General features: G+C 42.4%; 1 protein-coding gene across 5 annotated transcripts in view; it reads left to right on the forward strand.

The window, feature by feature from the left end:
• The window catches only part of RAPH1 (Ras association (RalGDS/AF-6) and pleckstrin homology domains 1), a 375673-nt gene that overhangs the window by 290589 nt on the left and 72596 nt on the right, over nucleotides 1-12488 (forward strand). For all 5 annotated transcript variants that reach the window (XM_085648936.1, XM_085648932.1, XM_085648933.1 and 2 more), the window contains 2 exons: nucleotides 2269-2346; nucleotides 7466-7625. In XM_085648936.1, the coding sequence (XP_085505062.1) occupies nucleotides 2269-2346; nucleotides 7466-7625 (238 nt within the window). The remainder of the gene's footprint in view (nucleotides 1-2268; nucleotides 2347-7465; nucleotides 7626-12488) is intronic.

Consider the following 12488-nt stretch of genomic DNA (forward strand, 5'->3'; position numbering starts at 1 on the left):
GCATCAGTAAAATGGGTCTTTATGAGCTAAGCACTCAATCACGTTATTTTTACTCTGCCATATATTGTTATTGAGTCAGGTGTCATTGCGTGGCTGGGAGGGCAATCCAACATTATGCTGATCCCTGGCATTTCACCCATTTAATCTGTTCCATGCCTTAGGCCATTTCAGAGGTTGTGGAGTCGGGTTCTACTTTATGCACTTAAAAGCTCTCATTCATCCAGTGGATAAACTATCAAGACATGAGGTCATTTTGGCCCTAGTTATCCTGGCTGCTTATTATTCAAAGGGGATTTGAATGCCATCGGTGTACATTTGCAAGCTGACTAAGTGGTGGTACAGTATATGCAGCAATGGCTGTAAGTAGGTGTTGAATGATAGACAATAAAGGGGAGACCCTTGGGTAGGCTGCATGACCCTGATCAAAGAACGATCTTTATTTTGTGGCTGCGGTTTAGGGAAATGATTAGATGCAGACCAGGGGGTATCCCTGACCAAATCTTCAGCCTATCCAGGAGGCTTCCATGGCTCGCTTTGTCATGTGTGAGAGTTTGAGGACTAATGAGACTTCCGTCTTAGTTCAGAGAGGCAAGGAGGGGAGTGGTACTGCTTGACAAGGATGATTCGCTGTCCCTGCCTGGTCTTAACCCAGACTTTAGATCATAGAGGAGGTGGTTCTTTTCATCGCAGTGTTGCAGTTGTCTAGTAGCCTCCCTTGCCATGATTTTGCTGAGAGGTGGTGGATTGGATATTTGTCCGTAATGTGCCACGATCATCCAGTCTACTGATATTTTTTCATATGTAGAGAACGAATGGTGTGTTTCAGAAGGCAAGGACTACTCGATTTAGATGCGGTGGTTGTCACATTCCCAAGATCTCTGGTCAGTCAGGAGGAATTGTTTGAACCATGCAGCTGGTCTATGGATGGTTAATGCATGGGGAAATGCTGGGGCATAACATAAAGTGAAATACGTAAAGGATAAAGTACTGGGAAATACATGTACAGAGCGGAGCATAGGATGAAATTTACATACCGAAGATGATGTATGGTGAAATACATCTTCAAGACCGGAAATGTGTTGACTATATGTCAATATCATAGCTTGCAGCCCTTAAGCAATAGTGACTTTGTTAAAGGAAAAGGGCACTCTATTATGTGTCTATTTTCTGGTACAATGTCTTGACTTTGTTCTCTGTTGCAGCACAAGGAAGTTAGCAATTTACATGACATGGCCTAGTACTATGCTAGCGGCTCTCTTCTCCACCCAATGAAAGATAGGAATTTTGCCCGGAGGGATAAGACCACCGCCACATACAGATGGCGATATTAAATACTGCCCTCATCCAGCAGTACGTACCGCCCTTAACTAGAGAGGGTATCCTACACCCAGACCTCAAGCTGGCTTCTCCGAATTAAACTTGTAATATAAACAATACATAACCAGTAACGTTTATTACGGACCAATATTGCATCTTGAGGTTCTTGTAAAATTTACAAACCACTCTGCCCTCGGCCTCTTGATGAATGTCCCATAAGAACCTGTTTCACTGCCAATACTGGACTGAAAGCAGCAGGGATTGCCTGGCCTTGCGCATCAAGATTTGGGAAATAAGTGCATCGTAAAAAAAAAGAAATAAATAAGAAATTCACTGGAAAAAAACAAAACCGAGTTATGTTTCGGACTTAAATTCAGCATACCACAGAAATTTGCCAATTTTGATTACCAACGCACACAGCACATGCCATAGCTCGTGCTGCCCACCATGCACAAAACACCAGTTTGCCAGCGGCACAGTAATTAAAAAAAAAAAAAAAAAGCTATCAACAAAGCAACATGTGTGGCGTGAGTGATGGCGTGTGTTATATGGGTTGGCAGCCATAACTGGCGCGTTTCAGTGGTTTGTCACGATTGGGCCAGAGCACTATCTCACTTCTAAAGCTTGTTTTTTTCAGGAAATATATATTCGTACATAAATGCCACATTTTGTGACTCTCAGCTGCACTCTGCTTTGAGTATGTTGCAGTGTTGCTTGGTCTATTTGCATGTGTTCAGCGGAAGATCATTAACAGCTTCCTTTGTTCTACATCTTGGAAACACTTGTTTTTACCAGCACTGGTGCTTGCTGGAGATGTGCGTTGTTACTGTTACCAACTGGAAGCGCTTCCTGTACGATATTCCAGGCTTGAATATTTCCAATCGTAAAATGCTCCCCTAAAGGGCTTGCAGAGTCTAGCATCTGTTTAACGTAATTCATCTCTGTTTACAGGAAGAGCAGGCGGCCAAGCTCAAGGCTGAAAAAATCCGCGTGGCGCTGGAGAAGATAAAGGAAGCACAAGTCAAAAAGGTATGCCGAAGCTACAGTCAGAAAAACTGACAACAGATTATGGACATTGACAACCCATTTCACAGCTGTTCCACGTGGCTCAGATTCTAGCTGCAGGAAGCTCTTGCGGGCAATATTTTATGCAAATAAGTCAGTTACCTAAAAGAATGACAAGGCATCGAAGTATCCATTTTTTCATGCATCTATTCATATGTAAGCAACCCCTTACCAACGCTAATTGTTCTTAATTAACCGTGGGCTCCAAACCGGAGTTTGGCTTGATGGCTGGACACAAAATTAGTCCATTCACACTTCGCACAGGTGGGCTGTGGCTCTATTATTCCTCACAGCGATTACACCGCCTTCCCAGTATCTCTCACTGTTACCCCATCCAGATCCTAGATCTACAACCTGAACTCCTTCCTTTGCCTGTCTTCTATTTAGGCTTCCCACTCACCGCTCGACTAGTCCTGCTTCCAGTTACTTTGCCACTTTCTTCACACATTACCCATCACATTATATTTACTTCAAAATGACCACATTTCCTTCTCTTAAAAGCCTGGACCCCAAAGTAGTGTGATACAAGATGCAATGGATTGTTCAGGACTGCTCCAACACCCTCTGTGCCAGTCCTCAAGGGTGACCCCGATCCTGTGAGCCTGTTGACTCTGGCCGGTTCAACACCTCCCAACTATTTGCTTTCATGGGCTCTGGCCCCAGCGGCTAAGAAGTTGAAATCTGCCAAGGCCCATCCCCACTTCAGTCAGCGCCACTTTCTATACTGACACAGATACACCCTCAGACCTGACTCTGGTGAATCCTTAGAAGTTGGCTGAAATCATTCAAGGGTGACAGAAAAGGTCAACACACTTTTGATGACATGACACTAGCAGAGCACTTTGTGCCCGTTGATTTGTCAACTAGAAGAACTAGTTTTTCCCAAATAGTCCCTTGCTGTGCTTTATCAGAATATGATGATAACCTCCTACACGACTATAATACTGATGCTGACCTTGCCTTTTGTGGATGCAAAATGTAACATTTTGACAGAAATATTGCAATCTTTTTCTTCAGTGACAGAGATATTGCTTCCCTTTAATGAGGCTGTTGTGGAACCCTTCGTGGCTGCATGGGAGAAATTATTTTCAGACTCAGCAGTCACAAGCAGACAATGTAGACCTGCCCTCTGTGTGTTGTCGCACCTTCACACGAAAATATAGTTGTCCACACTTCTTCCTCAAAATTTAACCTAAATGCTTTTCCCACTGCACCTCCTGATCGTTGCAAAACATTGGGCTCCGTGGGCTGTAGATCTTTGCCTTGCCATTCAAAGGGTAAATACCTCCTGCCTTGTAGGCTATGTCCATGGCCTGTGGCAACTGATCAAACATAGTCATCAACCTACCAGAAAACAGGAAAAAATATTCTCTGATCTGGTCAACGATGCGTTTTGATGCCTCAAAACAGATCTCTGGCTCGATCCCCGGGCACTGCCTAGGCTGGTTCCTTCAGAATTCGTTCCATCTTTGTGTTCTCATCTTCCCCTGCATAAGGGGTATCGATTGTTTGACGCTGGAGACGGAGCCATGCCAGATGTTAAGGCTACCCTCATCAGATTAATTTGCACATAGTAAATGTAAACAAGAAAATGTTACATAGCCTGTGGCTACCTGGAAAATCTGACATGATTTGTTTTCAGTCACAGTTACATTTCTATATTCCTTAACTGTGAAGGACAAGACGTTCACATCTCCGCAAAAGATCTTCCCTCACTTCTAGAGTTTTTATTTTCAATTGTGTGACAGCTTGCTTAGTGCGCTGTTGCCCCACAGTTAAGAGAAAGGAGATGGTGCCATTATGCTTGACTGCTTTCGTTTTGATCTGTGCCTGCGGCAGATCTCAGCCCCCTCAAGCACAATCCAAGCCGGAGAAGTGCAGTTGGTAATGTGACTCTCACTACTGGATCCCTGCTTGGGGTTTGAGGCACGAGGACCTAACATTAGGCTTATCCCCACCCCAAAATGGCCACACTTTTTCTTTCCCAGGATGCCTTGAAAATGTCAAAACTGGGTCAAAAACTCTTTTTTCCGCTACTTTTGACAGAAGATTCAGGCCCTTTCTACTAGTGGCCAATGCCTACCGCACTACAGTCCCACACTCCCTAATAAAATGCTTCCTCCTGTGCGTGATTGGACCACATGCAAATCATTGGAACGGATCAAAACTGTACCCATGTGAAAATGTCATTGACACCATATTGACTTCACACGGTCTCAGATTTGACCCATTCCTGTCACAGGTGGTAGCCCCATCCACACAAGTGAGGTACCGTTTTTAATGGAGAAGTGTGGAAATGCTGAGTGGTAAAACATTATTTTTGTCTCCACATATTGAGGAACTTTCCATCACAGAATTTGAGGAAAATATGTGATTTTAGCCAAATGTTTTATTTTTTCAGGGCAAGCTGGATGAGAAAATCTATTGAGATCCACACGGGTCACACTACTATGAACTACCCTGGGTGTCTAATTTTCAGAAATGTCTGGGTTTGGTAGGTTTTCCTTGCTTGTGGTCAAACTGCAGCAGCTACCCACATCAACAGAATGGGTAAATTTTCAAGGCGAAAACTTGATGTCTCCACATTATGCCTTCTGTTTACGGGTGATAGGCCCAGCCACGTAAGTGGCATACTGATGTTATCAGAAGTATGGGAACACAAAATTGTTGAACATTTATTATCAATTGCATTCTTCTCCATCTGTGGCTTCCAAATGAAAGCCAATGTTCAAGAAAGAAACTTTACAACTTGCCCTCTGTATCCCATGATTGTTTGTGTAACGCCAAATTCAAAGTTGTACAAACAACCACTATTCCAAAACTTAGTATCAAGGGCGCATTTAAAAAAATGCATAAGTTTCCTTCATACCCATTTTCCATTTCTTAGATTTTATCACACGAATTGATGCGTGGTCGACAACAATTAAATATCATTTGGACCTGCCACTGGTTGTTGACTCTGGGTATTGCATGTTTTTGAGCAAACACTTTATATTACTGCAATCCGAAGGGTCTGATGGATGTAAAGGCATATTACTTTTGTAAAACGGCCATTTGGCAAAAACACCGGTTTCCACTACAAACTGAAAGCAAGAGGAAACCACAAATAATAGGACAAATTGAAAACTGCTTAGAAAAATAGAACAACTGTGGATAATAATGTTTTTTAAAACTCTGCTTTTGTTTTGGGAAGATAGTAATGTTAGCGCAGCAGCTCTTTTGTTTATGCTATTTTTTTATTTACGAAAAAGAAGACATAGGTTTTATTGCACAACACCTCATCCATTTCCCCCAAAAAAGTTTTGCTATGTTTTGGCTATTTTCTCTGTTTCCTCCAAAATAATCCCCAAACAAACTCTGGATACCTTTAAACTCCTCACCATGTCAGAGAAAAGGTCTCAAATTTAGCATGAAAACATTTTGGGGAGAAAAAAGTTATGATTGCTTAAGCGCAGTATGTCTTTAGCATCAAAGTAAGGGCTCCGCACTTGGAGTGGAACAACCTCAGCGGGTTAAAAGCAACGCAACTATGATAGTTTTTGATGAATGTTGGACCCCACACAAAAATCTATTTGTTTATATAGTTTGAGATGAGGATTAGACCGAGAGAACCTCAGTCTAGGTAACATAGGTTTGTGTATGTGTTGCATGACGAATTGTGACCCATCATTATGTCCTAAAATTTAGCGCTTACTTTCAGATTGAATATGTTTAATAGTTCAAGTGAATGGCAGACATTTCTGCAATATACGACTAAAACACCTGGTGTTGAGGCACTGGTGATTAATATGGCATTTATTTTTGAGATGATCAATGTATGCAAATAAGCCCTGTTCCAAATTTCTTCAGTGAAAGTTTCAGCATATGCATTTAATATGGATAATAAGTAAGGTTTATTTAGCCTACGACACAAATTCGATAATGTGCTAATTTTTCCATGAACTCATATTTTCACAGTACCCTAAGGCTTCTCGCATTTTTAAAACACTTAAGTTTATTCTACAAATGTAATATTTGGTGCATCAAAAATCATAAGCTCAATACCTTGATAGTTGGGATGAACAAGCACAAACCATGCCTGCAGAGAACTGAGACTAGGGAAAGCAGAACTACACTAGCAGGGGTACGAAGACACAGTGGAGTTATACAATAGAGGTTATCGTATTGGGTCAAATGGCGGATGGAGTTTAAATCAGGTTCTAAAGCCGCTGAGGATTTGAGCAAAATATTGAGATCTATGTCCTCTATAGGGTTGCCGAAGGGGGGGATGCCAGATTCTCAATGAACTGCCTACGGTGAATTGGATAATTTGGTAGACCCAAGTGAACAGCATGACGATAATCTACCAGGGAGCTAAGAAGATCCTGAGTGCCTGATGGCTAAAGTAACATCCAGTTTGCAGTGTTTCGTTTCACAATTCAAGAAAAGGAATCTTTGCACAGGTCAGTAGGGGTGACTCCTTTTCGTTATCAGGTCATCCATGTTTACCTGTACTTGGACGATTCACTCCTGAGAGCGGCCTCCCTGTAAGATCTACAGCTGAGTCTCTGCTACCACCACCCTTTTTCTTGGCCTTGGCTTCTCCATCAGTCAAGAGAAATAGAGTCTGATTATGTGTATATCATCATGCACGATTAGCTGTGCCCTCCACCTTCCTATTTTTTTTTTTTTTTAACATATAATGGACTAGCGGAATCTGTCTTACACAAGCTATGGGATGTAATAGCTTTATTTTTGTTTCGTTTTAACTTTCTACACCCCTCACTTTTGCAAATGGTGGTTGAAGTGAGTCCCATGTTTATGGAGAAGAATGATGACAGATTTTTCCACGCAGTGGGATTTCCATTTTGTGTGAATTAAAATATTGTTGCCAATACATTTTCTTTGTTTTACTGGATAAACTATTAGACATTTCTACTGCCGAACTTTGTGTACCTTACATTAAACCTCCCCTCAGACGCGTGCTGCTTTAAACACTCCTTTTACAAGCAGTGCGAGTTGTAATTCAAGTTCTTGAGTTTTGTTGGGCCAATGTGCGTAGTGGATTTTAAAGTATCTTCCATTTTTCTTTGGATCCCTACAGTTGGTGATCCGCGTGCACATGTCCGATGACAGCTCCAAGACTATGATGGTGGATGAGCGCCAGACAGTACGGCAGGTGCTAGACAACCTGATGGACAAGTCACACTGCGGCTTCAGCCTGGACTGGTCCCTGGTGGAGACCATCAACGAACTTCAAATGGGTAAGCGAGCCTGTTGGGTTACAACTTTTATTACCTGGCTTGCCTGTGGATATTTACCCTGTAAAGTAGGTTTTGAAGATGTATTACAGGAAATACGATCCTGAATGGTGACTAGGGTGATGGGGTATGAACTCACATCGTGGGAATGTAGCATCTCAGACATCCCGGATAGTGCTATGCTTTTATTTCACAGAAAGTTATCTGATTATCCTCACTGAAAGATAGGACTGCTTTTTGCCAGGGTTTTTGGTCTTAGCCCTTTTCTAATTCAACACTAAGCCTTGCAAACAGCTTTTTTTCTGTATTCTGCTTTTGACCCCTCTTTTGAATTTGCCAGTGTTGGCAGAACAAACTAATGATTAATGACCATCTATGTTGCTCACTATCAGTTTTCCCATTCACTCCTTCCTCTGTAGGGTCATTATTGTACCATTCCTTGTGATAACCCATTGGTTGAGAAAATTGATTCTAATGGTGCTACGTAAACCAAGCATTAGTGTTTCCTGGACCTTCCTTCTCTCTCTGTACTTGTAAACCTTTAATAGCAGTCTTAGTCCTTTCATCGCCCCTTTATCTGCCACAGTGCACCCAGTTTACGCCGACATCCAGCCCAACAGTGGTGACATTGGTAGGAGGTCTGTTATCTCCCTGAAGTCATATGATCCAATTCAGGGGCTCTCTGATTGTACAGGGTGATAGAGCCAGGCTCAGTCCACATTCTTCAGTATGTTTTGAAGATCAAGTGTGGGTGATGGGCTCTGTCGTCCATCTCTCTGTGCAAAGATGATATATGGAGCTTATTAGTAACTCTAGAAAAATCCCTAATTCTATAATTCTAGCTAGTGCTTCTGTAACGAGAAGGATCTATAATGCAAACAAGCCTCTGAGCTCCGTATCTAAAATATGCAAACAGTATAGCAACAGCTAAAATGCATCACTTAAACAAGGCGCAGGAGGCTATTTATAAGGGTTCAAAAGTCACCTAACCTGCTGCTAGTTTCCCTGCATGAAACTATTGAGATGGGCTTTATATTCTATAGTTGGTTCGTGGTATGGTTCATCAGGTTGTGTGCCATTCCTGGAGATGAGTTAAACTTGCAGGCCATACGTTTGGCATATCCAGGCTCACCTATTCATCTTCCTGAGGTAGGTAAAACGTATTATTCCTTTAGTGGCTTATAGGCGGTCCATCAAGTGAATATAGTAGAAGCCATAAAGCTATACATGTACTTCGATTTTCTATTCTTACTAGCATACAGACCACTATTATGTGTCCTGAGAATAAAAAGTTTAGTCAGGGAGTAGTCACATTAATTATTTTCCTTCTAAGGTTAGTGCGGAGTGGGCCAATACACATTGTGCGATATATATTTATGTAATCGCAGGCAACTAATATTAGGATAGGAAGTATAAAGCATTTAGAAATTGGCCGTGAAGCCGCTTTGTGTTTGTGTTGTTTGTTGGAGTATGTCCCTAGACTGCTGATAGGAGAGGAGCCCTGAAGGAGTGAGAGATGAGGGCCAATGATGTGCATGTTTAGATTGCCAGTTTGGAAATAAAATTGAGAAACGCAATGGGGTGAAAGCTGAAGGTTATCAAAGTGGAAAGGACCAGGAAGAACTTTTAAAGAATGTGGTTGATGCAACGGTTTTGAAACCATGGGAAACCTGATTAGAATTAAGTGAAAGTGCTGACGGGGAGAGGTCCTGGTAGTGTTGTTAGAGTTTGGTGAAAGGTCTAAATCGAGTCTTTGGACTCATAAATTGGAAAACATAGGTTTGCGTGTTGTGCTTGTTTTATGATTAGAAGTTGAGACTTACGGTACGGGCCATACATTATGATTATATAATCGAGCGGAGGGTAGCAAAGCAAGGCCGATGGAGTCAACAGAATGGATGGAGTGCGTGGTATTGAAGTAGTGGGGCTGTTTGCTGATGAATCCTGCAGCATTAAATGTCCATGTGCATTTGAGTGCCTGCAGTTACAAACTGAATAGGTCTGTTTCTAGGTGCTTTGTTGTGCCTGTGTATATGCTCTGCTGGCAGACATGGTGTGCGAGCCAGGGATGGGCAATTGGTGGATTGTGCTCCTCCTTGATAGGGAGTGGTAGAGTGCTCAAGGGCATATGGAAGGACAACGTTGTATTGATTAGTAAGCTAAAGCGGGAGCAGGTGTCGGTATTGAAAAGTGGTCCCCTAACGGCTGATGAAATATGTTAATGGATTGGCCATTGCAGGCATGTAGTGAGGATGTTGGCATCTATGCTACGTGTCGTTTTTCTCAGGGCTGTCAAGATTCTGCATGCCATGTTTAAATGGTTCATTCGGTCCTGTTCATTTTTGTTGTGTGGTGCTGGAAAAAACAACCATTGGCAATGGCAACAAGGGTTAGCTTTAATTTCCAATGCATTTAAAAACAGGCAATGACAAATCTTACTTGCGTGCATTACATGCACAGATGCAGTTGCTGGTGTCCTGAGCCAGGGATGTCAATTTGCCCCTTATAAATATGCTGGTTAGTAGTTTGATATGGTGGGTGCAGAAATTGGTATAGGAGGGGCGAGGCTCTCGGTGGAGCAAAGGGGTTAATGTCCATGTAATGCCAACATTTTAGAGAGCCATTCGGTTTACCCAAAGTATTATAATTATCCTGCTTAATCGTTTTTTTCTCCATGTTTCTTTCTTTGACCTTCTGCTTCCCTGGCGTGTAGGTGTGGCCAGACTGGATATTCCTAGTGAGGCCTAATGTTCTCAGAGGTTTTGTCAGGTAGTTAGGGCCTGTCTTATGTACTGTGATCCAAGTCTAGATTTGTATTCTTTGTTGCACTGGAAGTCAGTCGAGGGTTTTCAATGCTATAGTGGTGTGCCCTTGCTTTCGTAATTTGTTTATTTGCACCCATGTTATGTCTTCATAGTTTTTCGATTTGGTATCTGGCCATGCCATTGCACAAGATGTTGCAGAAGTCTGTGACAGATAGTTAAAGAAATACGTTCCAGAGTGAGTTAATTTGATATTTCACATTCTTGACTGCAACATTGGCCTGGGGTATGAAGATAAGCTCTGAGTCGGAGAGAATCCCCAAGGTCCTAGCCTTTGCCACTCGTTAGTGGCTCCTTGCGCTCAATCCATGCCTTCTGGTCACTCAAAGATTCTCACATGAGCTTTATTAGTATTTTAAGCATAAACCACTTTCTTTTGGCACGGGTGATGTTTTCTCAAGTAATAACACTGTCTTGAATGATAAACAGGACATCCTTAAGATGCAGTTTGGAAACGTGAATGGCCCAATGGAAGGTGTAAATATGTATATTTTTGGAAGGTCAGCCTGTAGAGGTGTTAATTATGTATCCTGAAAACATCTTGGACTGCAAACTGTTGGTCCATGGTTGAAGAGCGTGCCAGTGCCATGTTGCTTTACCTGCAGTGCAGAGGTGGCATATCTCCTGCCTGTTTCATAGAGTAAGTAGAAAGCGTTGTCTCACTCGCAGAATTTGATTTAAGGAAGTAGCTAATAAGTGTGCAGTGCAAGTAGTGTTTTTTTCTTCCTCACTAGCATTATTATTTTTGAAAACTGCATAAAGTAAATGTATTCGAATTTTTAATAAATTATTTTAAATATATTAAGCTAAAAATGCTCAACAGTATGAGTTCTTGGGAATTATATTTTTTCTAATGCACCTGAAATGGAAAAAAAACTCTAAACCGGATGAAATACAAATCTATCTGATTGTTAAACATATTTGGGAGGTAATCGAAATTGTTGAAATCTCTTGGTTATGTATGCATCTTGATACTATTTGGAGGTTTTTTCAGGAATTGTTGGAAAGGCTTTATCTACACTCTGCTTCTCTTTTATTCTCAATTTTCACGTGAAAGCCTCTGGTGGGAATACTAGAGGTTCTGCGATGGGTAGATTTGCATGCGCAAATGGATCTCTACTTATTAATAACACACAGATTTAAAAGGATCCAGTCTTGATCGGTGACCAGGAAAGGTAGAGATGCTGGTGACTGGTTACTACTTTTACCATGGACTAATGTGCCTGCCAGGTCTAGTCTTGGTAGATCAGGAAATTCAGATTAATTAATCTTGTGATTTTTAATTGTCTTACTTATTGGACTCGAAAGTCTAAAGTGCGGGATAAAGAGTTATTGCACACTAAAATCTGCTCACCAATTATCGGCTCAATCCTTCCCCCACAAACCCCAGCAACCCTTTATCCGAACACAGGATCACTTTATTTTGTGTTGAATCCAATTCCCTGTCTGTGCGTAAAATATTAAGGCACAGGGGTAAGGAATTAAAATAAATACAATCAACTGCAAATAACACCTTTATTTGGATGTTTAAGCTCTCTTCTCACCAAGAGCTGCCCCTAAGGTCCACCTGCTGTGATCTTGGGCACATTCTGAGAAGATCTCGCGGGCCGGGCCCATAGGAAATCTCCTACCGCACCTTCCGCTTTGATGTGCGCGTGGCCGGTCCACCTGGGTCCCAGAAAGCAGCAGCGCCAGGTGTGTGGCCAGGGCCCCTTCCGCATCTCGCTGCTTTTGGCGGGATGGCATCCTGTTGCTGTCACGGTCAATAAAAAGCTTAATTATAGGAGGCCGCGAGGTGTCGACCCGTCACCTCGTTCCTCATTAGCCCCTGATGGCAGCCCGGATTTTCATTAGTGTAAGCCGCGCCTCATGCCTTCAGCAGGAGTAAAGTGTGATTAATACGGGCCTGGAAGCGGCTTCTGGCCCGGGCGCGCCTCTCACGGCGCGCGGGGCAGAGGTGGGGTCGCGCCCGCCGACTCCTCAGATATGGTTCACTGGCGCGTCAATGTATGTCTGGAGTGAGGTGTACAGCGAAAGTGAACCT

This window comes from Triturus cristatus, chromosome 3_2 (genome assembly GCF_964204655.1).
Source record: "Triturus cristatus chromosome 3_2, aTriCri1.1, whole genome shotgun sequence".
NCBI lineage: Eukaryota > Metazoa > Chordata > Amphibia > Caudata > Salamandridae > Triturus > Triturus cristatus.